Raw genomic sequence first — 25448 nt, forward strand, 5'->3', positions numbered from 1 at the left:
CTTCTGTTATTCCTGGTTGGGCTGCTTGGTTACCTGGTTGGCTATGTTTAGCCTGTTGGGAATTGTTTTGTTGCTGTGTTTGTTTCCCACCCCTCATGCTTTTACTGCTTTGGGACGTCCCATTCGAGTAATGAAGATGTGTCGCTGTGTCCGTCAATGAACGAAAGAGAAAACTGGAATTTTGTCTTACCGTAAAATGCTTTTCTCTGATCATTGATGGACACAGCTCCCACCCCTCTGTGGAGTTGGGTTATGTATTCTTCTGACACTGCTTGTTACAAAACTGAATCCTAGAGCAGGAAGTGGGAGTATACCACCTGGGACTGCCCCATGGGCATAGTTAAAGCTATGTTAACTTTAACCCTTTTCTGCCTAGTGTCCTACTCCTAGGAAGCGCAGCATAACCCGTCTGACTAATGAAGATATGTCGCTGTGTCCGTTCAATGAACATCAGAAAAAAGGTTTTTTATGGTAAGACAAAAATCCATTTTTTTTTTTTTCTGTGCGTTCGGTGCATTGCACTGACATGTTTCCATGTGTTTCATTGTGTTGTGCTGAAACAAAGTAGGGCTTGCTCAATTTTATTTCCCCATGCAAACCAGTGCATATCAATGCATCAATGTGAACTTCTCTCATTCACATACCTTTTATTTTTACAGGTCCTTGCTTTGGCATGCGTTAAAAAAATGCATTTGGTGTGAATGAGCCCTTAAACATATATTTAATAAATACACAAGTTGATTTAATTTGTGTTTTCTAATATTTGCCCAGAGTACATCTCTGAGTACATCTCTAATCTTTTATGCAAACCTGTACCTTGTTGTAACACTCAAATCTTTATTATATACCTCTGTGTTATTCTTAGACCTTCTGCTCTTTCCCAGTTGCTGGGTGATCTGGTTTTGAAAAATAAGAAGACTCAGTTCATTCTGACTCAGAAGCTGCTGTTCCTGCAGTATGGTCACAAGGTAAATGGAAGCTTGCCACTCACTTTGATAGAAATCACAGTGGTGATTGTATGTAAAATGGCTCTTTTCTTGTTCCTGCGCAGAACGAGATGCTGAAAACTATTCTGGGATATCTGGCTATGGAAAATAGTCGCCGGACATTGTTGATTAAGGTGGGTATGAGCAGTGGATATTTTATGTTGCAAATTAAGATTATAGTAGAGGGGCAGAAACTGAAAATTACAAGTTTTAAAAAGTGTGTGTGTGTGTGTGTGTGTGTGTATATATGTATGTGTGTATATATATATATATATATATATATATATGTGTATGTGTGTGTATGTATATATGTATAATATATATATATATATATATATATATATATTATATAAATATGAATTTAATGTTGGCCATTATCTGCACCTTTAGCGCAAGAAAAACGAATCTCTTTAAATTCTATGTATGTCTTCACACTGGTCCATTGCGCCTCCGTTGTGGTGTTAAAAAAATCTTGCTTGCTGCATTTTCTTTGTCAGTTAAAAAAATGCACCTCCCCTTGAAATGCATTAAAAAAGCAGCAAGAACACATCAATAAAGCACCTGTTATGTTTTTGATGCAGTTTTTGAGTCACATGACCCATGAAAAACATAACTTAAGCACAGTAAAATCGTGTCAGAATCTCAGCAAAATCGCGGTGACATTTTCAGTGCCATTATGTGCACCTTTTTTCTTTAGCGGCAAAATGCCAAAAACACATCTGAAATTTTTCGGCAGATATGTTTCGGCTGCCAAACTTTCGCTGCGTCTCGAGGATATACCTATATGTAATGCATATTTTGTATTAAAACTGAAGTTTAATCCACTTGTATTTTGCCTTTCTTGGTTCCTTACTCCCCTCCCCATCCATATGCCAATGAAATTTTAAAATAAAACTATACGATTTTCATTGTATATCTTATTTTAGACACCGTAACATCATCACTGGGTCACTGTGGTGGAAAGGGTCAGGCAGGGTGCTGTAAATAGCTTCCTGTAAATATCACAAAATCCTACCTCAGTACTGCTCTTAGCAACTCTCAGCTCTGATGGAAGCAATAGGACGGCACTTTGGAAGACCTATGCAAATATCAAAATGCTTCAATGGGTGGGTGAGTCTGGAGGAGTGGGCATTCCTAGGCATGCTGTAGTTGCATACAGACTACCCTAGGTAACCCCCATCTGTAATGCTGAGCCTCTATGTTTGCAAACACATATACAATTAATGAAAGTGGTGGAGTTTAGTTTTATTTTCTTTATTGTACTCTACGGGACATAGAGCAGCCATAAAAATGACTATCTGGGTTATACGCCATCTATAGGTGAATGGACACTGGCAACCAAAAAGACAGGAATTTCCCCTCTATATAACCCCTCCCATACAGGAAGTACCTCAGTTTTTTTCACCAGTGTCTTAGAGGTGATGGTCATAGTTGGAGAAGCTCTCCATATGCGTACATTGACTGCCTTATATTTTTCTGCTCTCAAGCCCCCTGATGCTTGGCTGGCAGCGGGACTTTGTACATCCCGCCCTCTCACCAGCTTACCCTCTGTGGCTCTAGGTTCAGGGAGCACCTTCAGTGGCCATCCCTGCGGCGGGAGATCATGCAGGTTCAGCCTATTCACATGGACGAGCGTGGACGTGGAGTCGGGAGGGGGGTTGTCCGTGACATGATGGCGTGCACGTGGCATGCATACGTGCACGTAACATGCCGCACATGCGCAGTAAGGGGCGGAGACGGCGTGGCATTTGGAGAGTGTTCCCAGCAGCACGAGCTTCTGTCAGAATCTTGATGGGACACAGAGCAGCTGCAGCTGGGTGCGTGAGTCACTGTGGGTGGATGTTTACTGGCACTGACAGGTTCTGGTACTTTGGGATGTGATAAGCTGTTACAGCTTGGCACAAGCTTTGAGTTCACTAAAGTAAGTACCTTTCTTGTCTGGTGCAGTGTCCTCCCGGAAAAGGAGTGGGGGGGGGTAGCGGGAAGGGGCACAAATGTGCCGCCGTCAGGATTGGAAGATCCTAGCCATGCATTCTCTGTGTTAACCTCCCCCTGAGAGGCCAGAGGCGAATGGTCAATCTGAGCCATTGCGGTTGTCAGGCATAGTAGCCACATCTAGTGCTTCTGTCTCAGCCTATGTCACTACGGACAATCTGGCATGATTGCTGCATTGTCAAAAGGAGGGAGGAAATGTGATAGATCCCCCTCACCTGAGCCCTCCCCCCCCCCCCCCAATTTAGTTCAGGATTAGGCAGAGGATGTGAAAGAAGTAGCTGTAAATGGCTTAGAAGAAGGCCAAGCAGAGGATTCCACTTCTGGGGAGTCAGGGTCTGAGGAACCATTCTCGGCCTCTCAATCCCAAGTCTCTCACTGAAATGGTCCGGTCTGGATTTAAATGACTGTACTTCCCTTAGAGCTTTCTTAATTCTCTTTTTCCTCAGGCTCACTAAGCCCTCCTCAAAATTCCCTCACATCCGCTTTTAGAGCGGATAGTATATGCTGATTGGGATCATCCTGATTTTTATTCCTCCCAAAAGGTTTTCTTTGTTGTATCCTATGGAGGAAAATTTCACAAGAAAATGGAGTATACCTACAGTGGATGCTGCTATTTCTTCTATAAATAGAAATGTAAAATGTCCTGTAGATAATGCCCAGGTTTTTAAAGATCCAGTTGGTAAGAAATTGGAACCTTACTAAAAGCTTCCTTTGCTATTGCAGGGTCTGCAATAAAACTGGCAGTGGCGGCTATAGGAGTTTGTCAATCTTTGAAAGACTGTATTAAACGGGTGTCCACTGTCTAGGAGTGTTCCTTCTCAGGGGAGTCTGCTGAAGATTTGGCAGATTTACCTCTGGCTTTGTGGTTTGCAGTAGATGCTTTCAGGACTCCATACAGCAAATGTCATGGTTTGCTCTTCTGTCAGTTCGTATGCACAGAATCCTGATATACTTGTTTTGCATACAGCTGCTGTGAAAAGGCAAGCAAGGGAAGAGAAGGAAGCACCACCTCAGTGTAGCAGTTAAAAATCAGTTTATTCACAAAAATTATAAAAACTCACAAGATTGAGTAGTAAAACATTAATCAAAAGCATAGAGATGCCACTCTGGTCTGTCTTGTAGGCACTGCACTGTGATGGAGTATTGATGGAGATGGAAGAGATCGATGGAGCGTCCTGAGGCCACCAGGAAGTCCACGCCAACCAGCGTGGAATGCACGGCGAATGTGACATTACCGGAACAGATGAGACGGCCTGGATAGCCTGCTGAAACACCCCATTAATCTCTTCCATCTACAGCGATGCTCCATCAGAGCGCTGTGCCTGCAGGACAGACCAGAGCGCCATCTCCTATGCTTTTGATGAACGTTTCACTACTCGATATTCTGAGTTTTTATAATTTTTGTGAATAAACTGACTTTTTAACTGCAACTCTTATGTTGTCCTTCCTTCTCTTCCCTTGCTTTAATTCATACAGAGCTGGCTATACTTTAAGGAAAGCTGCTGCCACTTGCTTCATATACCTAGTATTTATGGACTATTTCATGGACTGAAACAATATTATAGATCTATGTGGTTTCTCATGCACTCTTGTTCCTTATGGTCACAAACCTTTCAGTTTTCAGCCAGAAACTGTTATATTATGTGAAAAGGTAAGGATTTTAAAGGTGACACAATGATATTCTGAGATGTTGAATAGCAGTCTTTTTATAATGCATTGTGGCCCTTTATTCCATTCTTGCAACCACTGCTATGATCAAACATTGTGAAATTACCCAATACCTCATTAGGTCTTTAACCAACCCTATAAACCAGAAAGCAAACCTACATCCTATACACCCTCTCTAACATGGCATTATGTTTACTGCTACATAGCATGTGCATTTTAGGAACACCACGCAGGGATTAATTTGTAGATCAGAACAGGACTTTGACTAGAAGTTCGGACATGTGGCTCGTGGTGTAGAGGTAGACTGTAGAGGGAATAATCAGACAGGCTTGTAGTAGAGGGAAGAAACATAGATTGGGTAAACTGTACATGAAATAGGACTGAAGAGGTAGGATGTAGATTAAATAAACAGAGATGGAGATAGGAGTGCTGGGGTGAAAGTGCAATGGGATGGCTGGCACAGTAAATTGGAGGCTAGATGTAGTATGTACTCTCTGAAAAGAGTTGGAGATAGAAGTTGCTTGGTAGTATGTAGATCAAATAAACAGGGTTGGATAAATGATTACAGAGGTAGCATGTACTGAATATCCGATAAACAGAATAGATGTTAGTGGAGAGGTAGTACATTGAAACGGGTCTGTCATATAAGTGTTGGGGTAGTAAGTATAATAGATAAACAGGACTGTGGTATGAGTCCCCCCCCCCCCCCTTAGATGCCTCAAATGTTGGCCAATTGCTGCTGAATTGGCCAAATGTCACGCCCTGAATGGCCCTGCAAACCCTAACTAACTTGATAAAAGTCTATTAAAAATTGACTGGACCAAGTCAAATTTTTGGCCAATCAGTGTCTGCATCCTATCAGCTTCAATCACTTTTCGGCAGCGCCACTGTATTCAATCCATTGTAATACAATTGTTGACGGTGGAGATTCCCCCTTCCAAGCTTCCAATTTTTGGCCAATCAGTATCTGCATCCTATCAGCTTCAATCACTTTTCGGCAGCGCCACTGTATTCAATCCATTGTAATACAATTGTTGACGGTGGAGATTCCCCCTTCCAAGCTTTTAGCGTGGATAGGGAAATTAAGAAAGTTGAGCCGATAAACAGGACTGTGATGTGTAATAGTAGCATATAGATCAGATAACCAGGATGAGTGATAAGTTAGAATGTAGGTCATTGTTTGTTCTTGTGACAGGTTTTGCAGGAGCTTCTGGAGGTTTGGTCATCAGGTAGCATGGTTAAACACTCGCCTTACCCCCAAATGCTACATCTCAGTCGTTGTATTTTCATCTGCATAAGTCTTCTGAATAAAGTGGAAATGGAGGGGTGCAAACAAGGTAGGAGGCTATACAACGTGGTAGCAGTTCTTCTTTTCTTTTTCTACTGCCAACTAATCTCTTGTCTCTTATGCACAGAACTGCTGCATGCTCTGACCTCTGGCACTCGCTTATACCTGGACAGTTCCCTTCCTCCGGTCAGGTGTTTGGGAATGGTAGTGGCTGAGTGCCTGAGCCAGCAGATCGATCGTGAGGGTCCCAGTCTTTCCTTCCAGGTAGGGACCATTGTTTAATCATTGGACAAGGTTTCCAAACTTTCTAATCTTGCCTTCCCTCCCTCCTCCTTCTGGGAGTTGGGTTTTAAAGTTGAGTGTGACAGCCCATCTAATGTACACAAACTCTCTGCATCCTGCAGTATGAGGAGGATGACGACATCAAGGACTTGAAGTCCCTACTAAACCCTCCATGCATTTGTCTACCAGACCCTCCAGATAATGCAAAGTCTCTAGCTGAGAGGTCAGTAGATTTAATGAATGCTTCATGTGTGTCTTGTTGTATAGAACTTTGTAATAGATAGTATGTTGTCCTTCTAGTTCTACAGTCCTAACCTCTAAGAAAGAAGGTAAACACCAGGAGGAACAAAAAACTGATACTGGGTCAGAATCGGAACTAGACAGGTGAGTTTTAATATTGGTAGCTCATTTGTTATTGCAGCTGATTTGCAGAATTAAGATCTGTGCATTGTAAATGTGTTTTTTTTTTTTAATTTTAATAACTCTTATAGGGCTAGAAAGCTATGTCTGTATGTGTGCAGAGTTGATTATTCACCATATTCAGAAAAATTTTGGGGGTCATTGGCCCCTATATGTAAGTGCTGCTGGGTCTTTGATGCAGACTTTTGAGGTAGATTTAATGCCAAAAAATAATAGTATGACCGTGATAACACCTCAATTATCATTCCTCTGAGGGCCCATTCACACTGCTGCGGTGCGTTAATGCGTCTTTTGACTTATAATGTGCATCAAAGAGCTCTGGATTATTGCAGCCCAATCAAAATTAATGGGCTGCTAACTCACCAATAACAGTGCATGTTTTTCTTCTAGCAGTGCATTGCAACTCTCATTAGTGCATTGTCATATGTTGCACTGTTCTGCAATTCACATCTGTTAGCGAGTTGGATTGGGGTGCCATTCAGAATGTAGGGCAGCACATCACACCAGTGCATGTAACATTTTCTTTTTGGGGACTTTCTTTTTGGGGACAGCTAATCTCTGGGAATATAAGCCCTGCTCCAGGAGGATGGGCACGAAGCAAAATGATGAAAGACTTTGCTTGCCTCCTGTGGGTTGTACCCCTCTGCACAAAAGCTCAGTTAACTTTTGTGTACTGTCAGTGCTACAATAAAGTAAAATAATCCAATATTTCTAATGTGCCAAACAGTAGATCCACAATGGCGACCTTTATGTTTTTTATTGCCCTTTGTAGTCCCTTAGCTTAGTTGTGCTGTGGGGGTTTTGGTTTTGGAGCCAGCAGAGACCAGGCTTATAAGTACCATAAATAAATCAATCCTGCATTGCTTCTGTCTAAGCAGTTCCTGACATCTGATTAGGAGTGAGTAGAACAAGGCTTGGCTTTTACAGGTAAAGTCTTTGCATAATTTCAGCTACTTGTATCCCAGAATCTAATGATGAAAACCTTTTGCTTTTATAACAGATTTACTTTAAAGCCATAAACCAAAAGTAAAAAATCCATAGGAAATAGTTGTTGCTCTCTAGTGCTTGACTTCTCTGCATCTGTCTGCTTTCTAATTATTGCTGCAGTCCCTGAAAAAATTCAAAATACAGCAGGACAATACGGAACAAATCTGAACCCCTGCTTGTGACAGCACCTAGACCCAGTAAATGACCCATAGGATCACTGAGAACTGCATTGCAGTAATGCAAAGAGCGCGTCAGGTATTTATTTTACTTGGAAGCACCTGAACGTTCAAGAAGGCTGCACCAGGGAGAGGTTGATAGCAGGGAAGGTAAGTTATGGTCCTTAGAGGCTCCCTGCTAGTGGGGTTTATTGGGGTTTTTTGGCTTAAGAATGGGTGTGGAATGGCAATGACATTGCCTGCCCCATTTATGGCAGTAAGAGCCATGTTGACTCTGCAGCCACCATTATTGTTAGAGGAGGTTGATGTTAAGAACCCTAAAAAGGTCAATACAATTTTTGCCTTTATGCCCTAAAGAGACTGCCACCTGACCCGGCTTTCCTGTTGCTCTTTCTCTAGGGGAGTCCTCTTACGGCTCCCTGCAAAATACAACATTTTGTACTTTGCAGTGCTGGGACAGAGGAGGGAGTGCTGGCACAGCTCTGTAAAGGCTGGTAAAAATGCGTTATGGGTGGGCATTAAAGCGTTTTGCTTTGAATGTGCAAGGTGACAGGGTCTCTTTGCAGTGAACCTGTAGTGTGATACTTGATTCTACTTTTGAGTAGCAAATATCTACTTTGCAAAGTCGCCAGCTCCTATATTTCTGTCCTGACCAGTGTCTTTTTAAATTTTGCCAATGCTTTTTCCAAATCTCCACAACAGTGATGATGACCTGACTCCATATGACATGAGTGCGGACACCGAGCTGAAAAAGAACAAAACTCCATCGTATATTCGAGATTGTATAGAAGGTGAGATGGACACTCATTTGTTTCATCCATTTATAACCGTTATTGGATTTCATGAATATTGCTATGGCTAGAGTAGTCTGTTATGGGTCACATGTTTTTAATAGGGATTATATTGGTCTCATCATATTTTTATTTTTTTTTATCTCTGTAGTTCTGTTATCAGAGGATGTAGAGAAACTGGAAGTAACTATGTCTTCCCTGGCCACCCTGATCCGCTCAAACTCTACTGCCACTAAAGAGGTACTGGAATAAACTCCTAATGGATCCCAGAACTAGAGATGCTCCTTAGGGCCCTATTGTTTTTTTTTTTTCTGATTGGGCAAATAAAGAAAATGTATAACATTTTATGTGTATGTAGATATAAGAGTCGGTTCACACTGGGGCGGCACGACTCTGTACTATTTCTGGGGCGACTTGTGCATTCCCATGCACCACGACTTCAGAGCGACTTGCATGGACTTCACATAATGGAAGTCTATGCAAGTCGCTCCAAGGTCGCCCCAAAATAGTACAGGACCCTTTTTCTAAGTCGGAGCAACTTGTGTCGCTCCTATTAGAACGGGTCCTGTAGCGGTCAATGGACCACGAGGGAGTGCGACTTGTCAGGCTGACAAGTCGCTTGACAAGTCGCGCTAGTGTGAATCGAGTCTAAAGGACAATTGAATGACATTCAACATATGAGCTTGTTCATTTTAGTACAAATATTTACTTTCTGGTACATTTATCATATGGATCTACTGTATATGACTGACTGCACACAATGGGGTTCATTTACTAAAACTGCAGAGTGCAAAATCTGGTGCAGCTCTGCATAGCAACTAATCAGCTTCCAGGGTTTTTTTTTTTTCCTTTAATGCTTTTTATTGAACAGTTTCAAACATTTATAAAGCTCACATATAAAAAAAAAAGGAAGAAATGTATGCATAGAATAGCGGATCACCACCAGCCAAGTGTCCAAAAAGTAATGGAAGCAGATACACCTCAAAGCTTAATCAGCAAATTGTCATAAAGGGAGTTGTAATAGGTCCTGGCTTATCTCTAAAACATGAGACATTAGAATTCTAATAAAACAAACTATAGAAATAACATAGCCATGTTGCATCTCATTCACAAGAACAGAAAACATGTGCAACTGTTATATTAAGCAAAAATCACAGGATATTAGGATCCCTCCGTGGTATTCATGTAAAAAGAAACATAATATATTTGTATTTAAAAACTCAAAATACTGCGCTAAAACAGATAAAAAAGTACTAATGAATCAAAATCCTATAAACGAATAAATATGAGCTACTAGCACAACATCCCATTGGTAAGGAACAATATAATATATGCAAATAAAGTAGCAACGCTCAAGATGTATCAATTGAAATAGAAGAAACAGTCCTCCAGTGAAATGTGACTAGCACTGTGGAGAGGGATCAGTAGGTCCACCACCGAAGAAAGCCAAACACTGTGGAAAGGGATCAGTAGGTCCACCACCAAGGGAAGCCAAACATACAGCCTCTTACCAGATGTATATGGTTAAACAGTCATCAAAACAAATATGTTGCTGTTGCCTCCTCTGCTGTCACTTCCAGTAGTCAAATAGAAGAGATTACTGGAAGTGACAGCATATTTGCGCAATGATCACCTTTCCATTTCTTTTGGCTTCCCTTGGTGGTGGACCTACTGATCCCTTTCCGCAGTGTTTGTCGCATCTCACTGGAGGACTTTTTCGATACCCTGTTTTTGTTTTATAAACTTGTGTAAGATGTTTGCGCAATGATCACCTTTCCATTTCTTTTGGAATGTGCTATCTTATTGGAGCTGGTGGGATTTACATCGTCCGATCCATTGACCAGGCAACAGCAGCATATATTGTTTGACGGCTGTTTAACCATTTACATCTGGTAAGAGGCTGTATGTTTGGCTTTCTTCGGTGGTGGACCTACTGATCCCTCTCAACGGTGTTAGTCGCATCTCACTGGAGGACTGTTTCTTCTATTTTAATTGATACATCTTGAGCGCTGCTACTTTATTTGCATATTTGTATTTAAGTTTAATCCCCAGGAATACTATATTTGGCACACTTCTAAGTAACATTGTAATAGACTTAATGAGACCAGAGAAAAAGGGCTAAACCTTGGTACTGCTAGCCAGGGATCCCATAGTTTAGAGAATCTATTGGAATCACCCCTACGCTTCAATATCTGCTGTTCTCTTAACAGGGTAGTTTAACATGCTGTCTCCAATCTTCAAACGTGGGGGGCCTAGGAGACATTTTGTAGCAATAGTTTTACAAGCATTAAAAAATAACCATAGAATTGGTATTCTAACTTCAGGTGTAAATTGTTCCTCATCTTTGTCCTCCAACAGACAAATCGCTGGGGAAGGTTCCAGCTGTGTTTTTGATATGCTCCATTAATCGCGTCCACCATCACCCTCCAATATCAAAACCGCTTGAGACACTTCCAAAGTAAAGTGAAAAAATTGGCTGGATTACCCTGGCATCGTGGACAGTCCAGGGTAGGCCTACAACCCCATTTAAATAACTTAAGGGGAGTACGATATACCCTGTGGTTAATGCAGAATTGAGTGAGTGTCTGCATTGGAGACAGGGATACCTGGGCCATTTTTTCCAATATATTAAACCAGGAATCATCCGCTCCCACCCAATATGATCTGGAAGGGCTAGGTTAGCCAGGTACTTTTCCAGCAGTTGTTTATATAGGGAGGAGATAAGACCCCGTTTTCCGGAGGTAGCCTCCAAAGAGGTAAGTAATGGCATATTTTGAAGGGCGAGATTTGTTTTCTTGGCCTGCTTCCTGTTTTTGTGGAAAGCTTAATTGAACAAGTTGAAGGTAAAAGCTGATTGGCTACCATGCACAGCTGCACCAGATTTTCCAGTTTTAGTAAATCAACCCTAATGTCTGTTTAGCTCCCATTGGTATTCCCATCTTTTATCCTACTGGAAAAAACTTGCTGCCACTGCAAGACTGTCATTACAGCATCAACTCAGTTCCTATTGATGTTGGCATGCCCCCAGAACTACTACTCCCAAGAGTCTTTTCTCTACACACAGCATGGGTATGATCCTAAAAGTCAAGTCAGCAGCATTGTTTTGTTGGGGAAGAAATCAATCTATGCATGTGAAGAAGAAGAATAGAGAGGAGTAGAGGATAGATGGAGTTCTGTAGTACAGCAGGTAGAGCTGGCAATGCTGCTTAGAAATTCACTGCGGCACAGGCCCTGTGTAGTTCACTCATGTAGGAAGTTAGGAGCTCACTAGATTTCTGACAGATAAAAAATCAGTACATCTCAGTAATATCGTATTTTTTGCCTTGACATACACAATAAATACTGTAGACAACAGAAGCTTAGAAAGGGGCTGAACAATCACAGCTATGCACCGACTACTATCCTAAGGAGACATTCACTGGTAATGGCTCCTTTCATGTGAGCCTCTGTATGGGCTTGACGTTAGAGGATTCGAGTTTCTGTATTAATTGCTGGCAGAGACAGGCCAAGGGGCAACATAATTTGCCTGTGCAGCATTAAACCTGCACAAATTGTTGTCCGTCTTCTGTTCACAGATCTGCGTGATCATGTCACATCTGTGCAGATGGCGTCTATTTTGCAGCAAACCACTAAATTCCTTTCATTGTCCTTTTCATGCAGGTCAGTACAGAACTTGCCAAAATTCTCTTACACCTTGATGACCGTCCTGGAGTAGAGAATTTCACACCGCTGAGGTTCGCAGCTATGGTTGCTGTCACTGTTACAGATCCTGTGCCGGTAAGACTTTCTACCCATCCAGCAGCACTGTATTTACACTAAAGTGGAGTAAAATCTGCAGTCTTACATTCCAAGTATTAATCCCTTGTTTTGAGAGCCGCTTTATGAGTGTGTAGCTTGAGCCCTTTTCTCTTGACAGGTGTCGCAGTATCTTACTGGAGAATTCTACTCCCTAAACTACAGCCTGAGACAGAGAATGGACATTTTGGATGTACGTATGCTTCAGTATAACCATGATGAGTTTTGTGATCAGATAAACCAACTCCATGCTGGAATGGTGTGTTTGCACAGTGCTAGTAGCATACCTCCCAACTTTTTAAAATGGGAACGAGGGACACCTTTTAGCAAAAGTTTGTAGGCATAGGACACATACCCTGCCATGCCCTCTTAAAGAATTATACAAAAAAATATGATTCGTTAAACCCACGAGTTTTTTTTTTTTTCTACCATTACTTTTCCTTTATACTAGCTGTTGAAATTTACAAATGCAGCAATTTAGAAATCGGATGAAAGGTTTAGCACTAGGAAAACTTTTTTTTTAAGGATAAAAAGTGCATTTTATATACAACGGTATAGATCAGACCAAAATGAGGGACAAATGAGGAGAAAAGAGGAACAGAGGAACTTTGTTCCAAATCAGGGACAGTCCCTCAAAATCGGGGACAGTTGGGAGTTATGCTAGTAGTATAATCACTTAATTACCTTAAGGTATAGACCAACATCTTTATTTGTTGTACCAAGCAGTAGATATTCTCCCTTAATTATAGTAAAGTGAAGATGTATGCATAAACATGTCCTCAGAGCTGAAATCCAGCCTTACTCCTAGTCTTGCACAGTTGTACAGGCTCCTCTCCTGTACTGAACATTCGCTGCACTCTGTGAGCTTCTCATAGGGTCACATGGATTCTGCCTCCTTACATTGAATTTCTTTTAATCATGAAGGCTCAGCATCACATGTGGGCATTTTGATATATGCATTATTCCTCCCAAGACCCAGCTCATTCTTTACATCAAGTCTCATGACTATTAAGAGGAATACTGAGCCTGGGTGCTTTGATGTTTTCAGGAAGCTATGTACAGTACAGCACCCTGCCAGCCTCACCCATCTGCCTGCATTGCATAGAGAAACATGGAGACCTGGTGATAATATCAGTGTGTCTAAATTAGGGTATGTTATACCAATGGAGAAGCGAGAGGGAAAGGGAGAAAACAACTTAGGCAAAATATAGGCAGAGTAAGATTCAGTTTTAATGCATTATACATGATTATTTCAGCCACTGAAACATAACACAGAAAAAAGCAAACCAAGAAAGTGTCTCAAATAGTTTAAAGTGCAGTTGATGTACGTATTTTAGTCAAGGTCAACATTAATCTGCTGTATAAGGGCAGAGGCAGTAAATTTATGTGAATGATTTTATCATCAGTCTCCTATGGTGTAGACATATCAGCCTTGCACCAGAATGATATAAAGCTGCAGAATGACATAAAACTGTCTGTATTGTCCAGTCTCCGTTCTTATTTCAGACACGTGAAAAACAAGGTTCATGTTTGTCAGGCAGACTGCAGCAGCAGCACTGAGTTAAGTCCTGTCTTCTGGCCTATATGCTTTTCCTCTGTCTCTTTATATGTTCCTCCTTTGGCAGGTTTTGGCATCAGCTGCTCAGGAACTTTCAGATTCAACGACCCCAACAAAACCGGTAGGTCCTGAAGCAATAGCTGGAGATCACCTTTCAGCTAGACACCCTCTGGAAGCACATCCGAGGGAGGCACCTGTTGATTGGAGGAAAGTCATGGAGGAGAGGATCGCAAGCAAAACTAGACGCTTTTCTAAGGTATCTTCCTGAAATAGAAACACAACACATAGGTCAAAGTGTACCCTACACATGCACAGAATCATGGCAATCTTAACATTTGTTCTACTATCTGCAGGGTCAGACAAGAGCTACCCCAGCTCCAACACCAAACCGATTTCATGCTGTTGCTGGCTACTTTTTCTTTCCTCTCATCCAGAACTATGACCGGTGAATATAACCTTATTGGTTGCAACATATGAAGTAAATCTTTTGCTTGTCATGCACTTCAAAATCTTGTTGCTTTTAAAGTATATTTAGGCCCCAAAACATAAATGTAATATTGCAACATACCATGTCTTATGGCGCTTTTCCACTGCATGGAACCGTACCGGTTCGGCACACTTTTGTGCTTTTCCACTGCTGGTACCACATGGTATAGGGTCGGAACGGTTCGGTACGGTACGGTATAGGTTTGCTTTTCCACTGCATGGAACCGAACGGTACGGCTCTGAAAAAACAGTACCTACTCAATTGTGGTTCCAACAGGTACCAAACTGGTACCATATCCCACAATCCTTTGCATGCAGTCACTACTAGCCACTGATTGGTCAGAGAATCCCACCCACAACGTTGTTATCCTACCCACTTAACTTAGTACTATAGTGGAAAAGCAAACCTATACCGAACCGTTCCGACACTATACCATGCGGTACCAGCAGTGGAAAAGCAAACCGGGCCAAGCAGGGCCGAGTAGAGCCGAGCCGGTACTTGCAGTGGAAAAGTGCCATTAGATGTGATGGCTGCTTCAGTCTTTCTTGTCCATTGAAGGATACAGGAAGTCTCTAACCTTTGGACTATAAACATATTGGACTAGGTGGGACTTTAAATGAGACCCAAGCTGGTGTTGCCCGGCGTCTCCATCCCTATAACAAAAAACAAAATGAGGTTGAAGGATTGTAAGAGGTGCATGAAAGTCAGCCAGCCCCCAGTCTGATGTACTCACCCTCCAGTCTGTCACCAACCAAATAAAACCTGTCTCTTGGTACAAAGAACAGGGGTTTAGTTGACACACATTTGCAAACGCATGTGAAAGCTGCAGAGCCACTTCACGGCACCCTGTTAAATCTGCAGTCCTACACTCTTAATTTAGTGTCCTCACACTGGAGGCACATGGCCGCTAATGGATGGATGGGGGAACAGGTGAGAGGGAGACAGCCCAACCTCCCCCAACCCACCCTCCTCCACGACTGGCTGTTGTCTCAAAGACTCAAATAATTAGGTTATAACCATGGTGCAAACTGGAAGAGACCAGCTGAAAAGCATTACACCTCCATCCCCTTGGTGGATGCAGTATATAGATAGGAAGGGATTTTATGTATGGGGCATGGCCTGTAAAGCTCACTGCCTTTGAAATCCCTAATTTCCTCTTTGGGACTTTATGTGAGACAAGCAGGACATGCTATTGGTCTCCATTCCTGTATACCGAAAACACTAAGGTCAAATCAAAACTGCATCCACCAAAAACGCACGAAAATCGCACGGTGGGACTTTATATGAGGCACCAAGCTGTAAGCAAGGCATTTTCCATCCCTGGTTGCTTAAACATATTGGACTAGGTGGGACTTTAAATGAGACCCAAGCTGGTGTTGAGTCTTTGAGACAACAGCCAGTCGTGGATGAGGGTGGGTTGGGGGAGGTTGGGCTGTCTCCCTCTCACCTGTTCCCCCATCCATCCATTAGCGGCCATGTGCCTCCAGTGTGAGGACACTAAATTAAGAGTGTAGGACTGCAGATTTAACAGGGTGCCGTGAAGTGGCTCTGCAGCTTTCACATGCGTTTGCAAATGTGTGTCAACTAAACCCCTGTTCTTTGTACCAAGAGACAGGTTTTATTTGGTTGGTGACAGACTGGAGGGTGAGTACATCAGACTGGGGGCTGGCTGACTTTCATGCACCTCTTACAATCCTTCAACCTCATTTTGTTTTTAACCTTTGGACTATACTGCTGCCTACAGAAGGATTGGACACTAGTAAACCAAAAAAACTGTAGGCCAGCACAGGATAACCCTGTTAACTTCATGTACAAGGGATATAGTTGTTTAATATACTGCCATCTTGTGGTCATTTCGGTTACTGCATCTTTTTCAGTGTTCCCTCCTATTCTATGATGTATTTCCCCTTCCTGTGCATTAACTTTATTCAGCCTGGACTGGTGTACTTTGACAAGGATACCACCATGTCTGACAAACACTACAGAGCCATCTTGACCGATAACTACAGCAGGACCTTTCCACTCTGTACTGTCTGCCCGTTTGTAGTACACTCTGTCTCCTGTCTCATACTTTTCATCTGTAGGCCTAAGCTGCTTTCGTAAAGCTCTTTTTATTCTTTCTGAGCATTCCACCTCTGTGAATGCTCTTCTGGAAGCATGCAATGCTGCTAGGTGCTGTCCTACTCTAGTACTCATAGAAGTGCCTTCTAGAGCAGGCAGTTTATTAACCAAAATGGAGGGAAGATTAGGACTGTGACCAAACACCAGCTGGTGTGAATTATAACCATGCACATTAATCATACTGTTCTTGGCCATTAAAGCCCAGTCTAGAGCAGTCTGCCAGCCACACCCGTTTTCCCTTTTCACCACCAGAAGAATCTCAGTCAGTCATGTTGTGTCTCTCCAGCAGCCCGTTGCTCCAAGGACTGTATGCCGCTGTGGTCTTCATCTCAATGTTGAATTTTTCTGCCATCTCTCTTATCTCCTCATTATTGAACTCACCACCGTTGTCAGTGTATATCCGTTTTGGGGCACCATGAACACTTATCCACGAGTGAATGAAAGAGTTGACAATTTCAGAGGCTTTCTTTGTTCTCACAATGTTTCCACCGCTGAAGCGTGTGAAATGGTCGATGATGTGGAGGTACCATATGCCAGGTTCCAGCTCATGTAAATCCATTGCCACCATCTCATTGTACTCTGAGGCTAAAGGCAAACCCACAGCAGGCCTGGGCTTGGTCCTATTATATCTTTGACATACCTCACAAACCCTGCCCATTAATCAGAATGCCTCCGTTTTTGGTATTGTCCTAGGATAGTGGTCTCCAAACTGTGGCCCAGGGGCTGGATGTGGCCCTTTGCTTGCCTTTATCTGGCCCTTGGTGTGCTATTACTCCAACTAACACCAATATTGGGGCACTAGTCCACCCATTAACACCATTGATGGGACACCTTTCCTTCCACTGACACTTATGATGGAGCACTATTCCACTTACTGACACCATCAATGGAGAACTATTCCTCTCAATAAAACCAATGCTGGGGCGTTTTCTACTCTCACTGGGCACAGTCTGGCCCCTCAAAGGACAGTAAACTGGCCTTTTGTTTAGTTTGGAGACCCCTGTCCTAGGAGGATAGACATCTTACAGGTCCTCTGTCTTAAGACTTATTTATTCACTAGCACTTTTTTCATCTTGGGTTTTTTATTTTTATTTTCTCCGCTATTCATCCAATTTTGACTGTGACCTTACTTTTTCAAACCATGTCTGAATGGTCAAAACCGCTACCTGGATCTGAAATCTCCGAAAGTCTTTGAGTCCAAAACTTGACAGTGAAACTCAAGGATTCTTACTTACATGGCCCCATCTTTCTATCGCATCAGTGATACCTCCTCATTGCTGTGGGGTCCCTACCCTACTACTCCGTGGCCCTGCCCTTTTGACCCCTTTTAGCCTTTCATCCGCAGCTTGAGTATTCAGCAAGGTGGTTGCTACTATACTAGCCCTGCTGTGTTTCCATGGCATCCCCATTGTGGGATACTCAGATAACCACCTGTAGAGGGAACAGTCAATGTGGGCTCTTTCAGACAATGTGAAATTTAGAATCGCATTTTAGGATTAGAATTTACCCTATACCTTCATATATTATCATTGGAACCAATTATTTGTAGTATCTGGATCTAGTTCTGGACACAGCTCAGGCAAGAATGTTCCTTTTCAAAGGAGAAACTCCAGACAATTGAGTTTCAGATTCAAACTCCTAATTACAGGACCTGTCCCACTCTTTGCTTTTGTATATTAGTCCTAGATTTGATGGTAGTCTCTTTTATGGTAGTACATTTGCCTAATTTCAGCACAGACCTCTACAATGCAAAGTTCTGTCGTGGTGGGACAAGTCAATCCAGTCTCTGAACACACTGATTCCACCATCACCTCCTGGAATCCAGGTTGGACAACAACCTAGACAGGTTAATCTCTAAGGATTCTACAGGGATCACCTAGGGGAAGTAAAGGATGCTCTAATGGCTCTAATAGCTACATATCAGTACGCCCTGATCCATGCCTTTCCTCACCTGAAACTTCTTCCTCATCTGCCTTGCAGGATAAAACTGGTGGGCAATCAGGCGATCCTCATTAGGCCGGAGTGACTCAGGCAGATGCCAGGAGCCTTACCAGGTCAATGTACCACAGTTGTCCCGTAGGGTCTACCAGATCATCAGAATCACCTGCACTAAAGGCTGATTTGCCATCCTGCTTCAAGGCTACTGGCATGGCTGTTAAAGGCTAGGCTCTGAGGAACAATGGCAAGTCTGAGTCTGTGAATCCTACAATGCTGAAAGCTAGGAATCTTCCTACAAGGTCTGTTGCCAGACATGGAACCCATTCTTCACTTAGTGTGAGTCTCAAGGCTTCCACCCCAGGAGTTTCTCTGTGGGGAATATTATCTCCTCTATACAGCTTAGACTGGACCAGTGTCTGACATTCAGCACCAGCAAGGGTCAAGTTTCTGCCATTTTTTTTTTTTAAGTGACCATATCATTCTTGGATTAAGACCTTTGTACATTGGGTCTCCCATGTAACTTCTCCTCAGAAATTGCCATCTGAATCTCCACTTTAACCCACAAGTCTTGGTTTCTTGTAGCCATAGCATCTGTGAGATAAACATCTGAACTGGTGGCCTTATCCTGCAAGGACATTTTTCTGGTTCTGCATTGGGACAAGGTGATGTGGAGGCCCTAGACTTCCTTCTTGCCAAAAGTAGTGTCTGCCTTTCACCTTAACCAGGACACTATTATTCCATTCTTCTATGCGGCTCTAGTTCATCCAAAGAAAATTTTCCCTCCATTGTCTGGACGTGGTTCGGGCTTTAAGAGTCTATATCTTGGCCACTGCTTCTTTTAGGAAAACTGATTCTTTTTTGTAATTTCAAGGCTGCCACCTGATCTTCTGTTTGCGCATTCTCAGGGTTTCCAGGTGCATGTTACATCCTCATCTGATTCCAGTGTGGGGCCCTTCAGGTGGCTCTTTGAGCTGCAGGCAGTCCTTAGTTGTAGTTTTTTTGTGCTTCCTCGTGTTTGTTTGCTGTATTGCCTACCCCTTAGTTGGCTTGCTTTTGGTCATCCTAAAGGTGAAAGATTTCTGGTATCTGTGTTGCTCACCCCTCATTGAACTGCTTTTGGACATCCCAAACTTGAGACTTCTGATGTCTCTGTTGCTCACCCCTCAGTTGGATGGATTTCAGAGGTCCCGAAGGTGAAAGACTTCTGTGTCTCTCAAAGGATGAGAGCGGAAATAGGATTTTTATACTCCCTTTTAAAGCATTAAGAGCATTTCTTGGAGTCTGCTGGAGGACACAGGTTCCACCCCTCTGTGTTTAACAACATGCTCTTGATATGGCTTGGCTGCAAAATTGGGGAATGCTGGTAGTGGGTTACTCTGAACCGGCCTACAGTTTTTTGACAGGGGAGGGAGGGGAGACAGCACAACCACTCTAGTGTACTAAGTTACAAAAAAGTTTTAATTAAAATGGATTAAAAGTGAACACTCACAAAAGTGATTGAGAGACACATGTAAAAACCAGGGGCAGGACGAACCTGTAGCGAAGACACAGTCCCAAACGAATGCAGCTAGATAGATTGATGGACTGCGGTAGGCACAGGGTCCAGATCGCTGTGCCGCCGGCTGCTGGATGGGAAACTGCTCGGACTGCCTGACTAGAATGCAGTGTCTCAGCTTCCTCGCTCCCAGTGTAAATAGGTGAAGGATGGTGACATACACCTGGTGTCAAGGGGCACAGGATGCGTTTCGAGGGACTCCCCCCCCCCCCCCCCCCCCCCATTTTCACAGATGGAGTCCTTCCTCCTTGCTGACAGTGGCACCCCTAGTTTCTTTTGAATAGTTTTAAGGGCTACCCGCTCATTAGACCCCCCCCCCCTTCGTTTAATAATGAATAATGAGTGGCTCTCCCTGGTTAGGCGTAATTTGTTATATTTTTGACAGGGTCCAATCCTCCTGTAACCAGCAGTATAACCCAAAGGTGAAAGACTTCCCGTGTCTTTTCTAGGCTAAAAAAAAGATAAATATTACAGCCACCGTATGTAAGGACTGGTAAACTGCAATACTGTATATACATTTTTTTGTTTTGGGATTTATATACACTTTTATCTGCTTCATTGGAAAATAATTTACTGGACTTCACAGTTGTGGACTTTTGGGAATCTTTTGGAAAAAAAAATGCACTTCAGATCTATTTTTCAGTGTTCTAAAAAGAGTATTACTGCTGGAGGGACTGTTCTGATTTCCTTTTATCTGGCTCATCAATTCTGCACTGACAAGACAAATTCTAAAACAATTGTTTAATGTAACTTTTTTTTTTTTTTCCCCGCTCCAAAATATAAAGGCCCATTGTCACATTTAACCTTCTGGGTGAAGACCATCTTATCCTAGGAAGACTGGTACACACACTGGGCATATTGATGCACCTGGCACAGCATGCCATGGTAATGTATATGTGAAGGGATAGGCAAAAACAAAGTAGCTGCCTGCTGATAGTATTGTAGATTTGGACTCCACCGTTCTGATCAGGTCTGCCTGTCAGTTTTTTTAGGCGGACGTGATTGGACCGTCAATTCCCCCCCCTGGACTGGTGGGTGTAAACAGACTTGTATCCATTTACACCCGCCTACCTCAATCTGATCCGGTCCCCTAAAAAGAAACTGAAGGGGATCTGTCCCCCTCAGTTTAGAAACACTAGACTGATCAGGTTGGAGGGCAGTCTGGTGTAAACAGACAGCGGGGTCCATTCGACCATCCATAGAGCAGAGCGGGCTCTGTCTGTGTCTGCTTTGCAGATATAGAGCAGATACTGACCTGTCATCTTCCTGCTCTGCTCTGATCAGCAGATAGATTCCCTGATGATCAAAATGGAGTCCTCCCAGTGTAAAAGGGGCCTTACTGTCTCCTGTACAACTGAATCTAGGAGGAGTTGAAGCAGCACAAGAAACCAAGTGTTAGCACAAGACTCAGGTGTTCTGCAATGATATGATTGTGTCAACAGGAAACATGCCACTAGAAGGAAAGAGCAGAGAGACAAAGCAATGAGATAGTCTACTTGCTGCTTCCCCTTTTACTGTGAAGTCACAGATTGGGGGGGGGGGGGGTAAAACATAGTAAGTGTTGCATAACCCCAACAGAAAAAAAATCCGGTTGCCAACCCTGCAAGACAGGATTGTGTTTCGTGTCCGAGTTGTGTAAATCTGGGGACTGGAGGAACAAAAATGCAAATCCATTATATGTTATTTAATTTGTTTATTTAGCTATTTGCCTGGAGTTCAGCTTTAAAGATGTGGAAGAAAGTCTAGCACTGCTTACATACATTTTTGACAGGCTCTGCTGACAGTCAGGATGTATCATCTGTGTTAGGACAGAGGGAAGGTGATGTGGTTTTCCAATGATCACTCAGCTGTCTATATTATTACCACAGATCATAGAGATAGTTTACGTACAGTATTTGAATATTTGCCCGATTTAAAAAGAGAATAATATATAAAAGATAACTGTGCATTGTATCATTTATCATGTTTTTTTTTTTTTTGTAGGTGGTGTCCCAGATGGGGAAAGCGCTGCTGGAGTTTGTTTGGGTCCTCCACTTTCATTCTGACCCGTGAGTATGCCAGCCTTATGTAATCTGGATTTTCCAATTATTATCAGTTAAAGCAGAACTTTTTGTTGGATTGGATGGTAGGGAAAGGTTATAAATAGTCAGGGATGTGAGAGACCCAAACGGTAGCCTGCTTCCTTCCTCCGCCATCAATACACCAGTAAAATTATAAAAATGTGATTTTTGTCTTACCGTAATATCTATTTCTCTGATGTTCATTGACGGACACAGCTCCTGATCTGCTTAATCATTGGGTTATACTGCCCCCTACAGGAGAAGGACACTAGGCAAAAAAAAAAGCTTGACTATGCCTATGAGCAGTCCCAGGGAGTATACTCCCACTCTCAGCTATAGGCATTCAGTATTGTTACAAGCAGTGTCAGAAGACATCCAACTCCACAGAGGGGTGGGTGCTCTGTCCCATCAATAAACATCAGAGAAACGGATTTTACGGTAAGACAAAAATCCCATTTACCTTATTGTTCTTTGACGGACACAGCTCCTTATCTTCTTAACCATTGATAAAAAAAAATTACCCAAGGCTAAACCATAGCCAACCAGGTAACAAGGAGCAACTGGAGCTCACCTGAAAAACAATACACCCTCAAAGAGGACCAGGTCCTCTAAACAGCAGCCTGCAAAACCTTGCAGCCAAAGAAAGCATCTGCAGATGCCAACAAATCTGCTTTTATAAAATTTTGTAAAGGTGTGCATCGACGACCAGGTAGCGACCTTGCAAACCTGCATCACTGATGCCGGATGACAGGAGCCACCAAGCTCCCTAGTAAAGTGTGCAGTACCAGGGAAAGAAGGAACCTGACCCTTAATTGTATAGGATTGAAACACCGTCTGTCTGATCCATCTGGAAATGGTCGCAGCAGAAGCGTACAACCCCTTCCGAGGTCCGTCTGTGAGCACAAATAGTGAGTCTGACTTCCTAAAAGACTCCTTTGCTGCCAGGTACACCCTAATTGTCTGAACCACAACCAAGGAATGCAAGGCAATTTCCTTTAGGATGTTTTGGCCTGGGACACAGGGAAGGCAACACAATGTCTTCATTCAAATGAAAATTAGAGACAACCTTTGGAAGGAACCACCTTATCTCTGTGATCCACAAAGTAAGGTGAACGACAAGAGAACGCCGCCAGCTCCGACACCCTGCACGCAGAAGTGATTGCCAACAAAAAGGCCACCTTCTGGGATAACGTAAGCAGAGGCACCTCCCTTAGATTTTCAAAAGGAGATTTATGGAGGACTGAAAGCACCAAATTGAGGTCCCAAGGCGGCAATGGAGACTGCACCGGAGGAGCCAAGTGTCAAACTCCCTGGATAAAAGTACACACTAAGGAACGTTTGGCCAGTGGTCATTGAAAAAAAGACTGCCAAGGCCAGTACCTGGCCGTTAAAAGTACTCAAGGCCAGGCGCTGCCCAACCCCTTGTTGGAGGAAGGTCAAGATCCGAGCCACCGAAATGTAGCGAGGATGAACCCCCAAAAGACTCACACCATGCAATGTATGACTTCCATGTACGATGGTAGATCTTCCTAGAGGTAGATTTTCTAGCTTTTTACAGAGTAGGAATCACTGAATCAGACAAACCTCTATCTTTCAGCACCGGGCTTTCAACAGCGAAGCCATTAAAGTCAGCGACTGTAAAGCAGGATGGAAGATTGGCCCTTGGGAAAGCCTATCTTCCCTGAGAGGAAGTCTCCAAGGAACATCGGCGACCAGCCATACCAAATCGGCGTACCAAGACCGACGAGGCCAGTCTGGGGCCACTAAGATGACCGGAATCCCTTTTGTCTCGATCCTGCACAGAAGTCTTGGCAGAAGCTTGAGAGGGGGATACAAACCTCTGCACCTTCCTGTTGAGATGAGAGGCCAACAGGTCCACCTCAGGAGTACCCCAGCGGAGGCACAACTGATGAAAAACCTCCGGATGAAGTTACCATTCCCCCTGGTCCAACGCCTGTCAACTGAGGTAATCCGCCTGCCAATTTTCCACCCTCGGAATGTGTACAGCAGAGATGGCTGGAACTAAATGTTCTGCCCACCTTAGAATGCAGGCTACTTCACGAGCCGCCAGGACACTTGTTGTGCCCCCTTGGTGATTGACATAGGCTACAGCCGTGGCATTGTCAAATTGAATTCGCACTGGACACCCCTGAAGACAACCTGTCCAATGATCCAGACAAAGTCTGATCGCCCAGAGCTCCAATACATTGATCGCCAGTCTGGACTCTTCCAGTGTAGAGACCCCCTGAGCAGAATCTTTTCCGAGGACACCCCCACCCCACATGTACAGGCTGGCATCCGTGGTGATCAACGTCCAGTACAGGGGGAGAAAAGATTTGCCCTGGTGAAGTGCCAGAGAATGAAGCTACCAGATCAGGTACCCTGGCTTAGCCGGATCAGATTTTCTATAGACTGTGGACTCTTGTCCCATTTGACCAGAATCTCTCTTTGCAGAAATCTCGTGTGGAACTTTGCCTTTGAAGCGGTTCTGTTTGCAGACACCATCAGGCCTAGCACCCGCATGCACGTCCAAAGGGATGACTTTCTTCTGGAAAACTGAAGTTGAATTGCTTCCTGCAGTTTCTGGAGTTTTTCCAGGGAAAGGAACACGCTGGCTAAGGCCGAGTCCAGAGTCAGACCTAGATAGTCCAGATTTGTGGATGGAACCAGAGCAGACCTCTGAAGGTTCAGAATCCAACCAAACACCCTCAAAGTTCACAGAGTAATCTCTAAGTTGTCTACCAGAGCAGTCAGAGACTCTGCTTGCAGCAGGAGATCATCCAGGTATCCATTAAAAAGGAAGGAATTGCCAGGACCAAAGATCCCAGCAAGGAACTAGGTCCATTCTCGTGACTAGACAGAGAAAAACTGAGTGCCTATAGCTAAGAATGGGAGTATACCCCCTGGGACTGCCCATAGGTGAAGTCAAGCTTTTTTTCTGCCTAGTGTCCTACTACTGTATAACCCAATGGTTAAGAAGATCAGGAGCTGTGTCCGTCAATGAACGATAGCGAAATAACAATTTTCTATTTTTATTACATACTTTAGTTCATAACCAGTGATGTTATCCCCAAGTCTATGTGCTTCTCTGTGCAATGCAATCAGAGTATGGCTTGTAAGGTGCTCTACATAGGTTCCCAAAAACATCACGGCACCCTGCCTCAGTACTTCTCCAAAGAGCCCTCAACCTTGAAGAAAGTTGTAGGCCTGCTAAAGGTAGGAGTTATGCAAATCGCAAAATGCCTTCAAGGGCAGGTGTCTGGAGGAATGGGCATTCCCAGCCATTTGCATGCAGAGCACCCTAGGTAATGCCCACATGCTTTGGAGCTGCAAATGAAAGA

At 43.3% G+C, this 25448-nt stretch overlaps 1 protein-coding gene across 1 annotated transcript in view; it reads left to right on the forward strand.

Annotated features, from left to right (window-relative positions):
- TELO2 (telomere maintenance 2) overlaps nt 1–25448 on the forward strand; it is a 49399-nt gene that overhangs the window by 22164 nt on the left and 1787 nt on the right. The window contains exons 5-18 of the mRNA XM_082262477.1: nt 866–968; nt 1052–1120; nt 5845–5986; nt 6065–6201; nt 6342–6442; nt 6520–6603; nt 8505–8593; nt 8745–8833; nt 12254–12370; nt 12510–12581; nt 14014–14202; nt 14300–14391; nt 20833–20932; nt 22031–22095. Coding sequence (XP_082118603.1) covers nt 866–968; nt 1052–1120; nt 5845–5986; nt 6065–6201; nt 6342–6442; nt 6520–6603; nt 8505–8593; nt 8745–8833; nt 12254–12370; nt 12510–12581; nt 14014–14202; nt 14300–14391; nt 20833–20932; nt 22031–22095 — 1449 coding nt within the window. The remainder of the gene's footprint in view (nt 1–865; nt 969–1051; nt 1121–5844; nt 5987–6064; nt 6202–6341; nt 6443–6519; nt 6604–8504; nt 8594–8744; nt 8834–12253; nt 12371–12509; nt 12582–14013; nt 14203–14299; nt 14392–20832; nt 20933–22030; nt 22096–25448) is intronic.

Source organism: Pelophylax lessonae (genome assembly GCF_965119305.1).
Source record: "Pelophylax lessonae genome assembly, chromosome: 6".
Taxonomy (NCBI): Eukaryota; Metazoa; Chordata; class Amphibia; order Anura; family Ranidae; genus Pelophylax; species Pelophylax lessonae.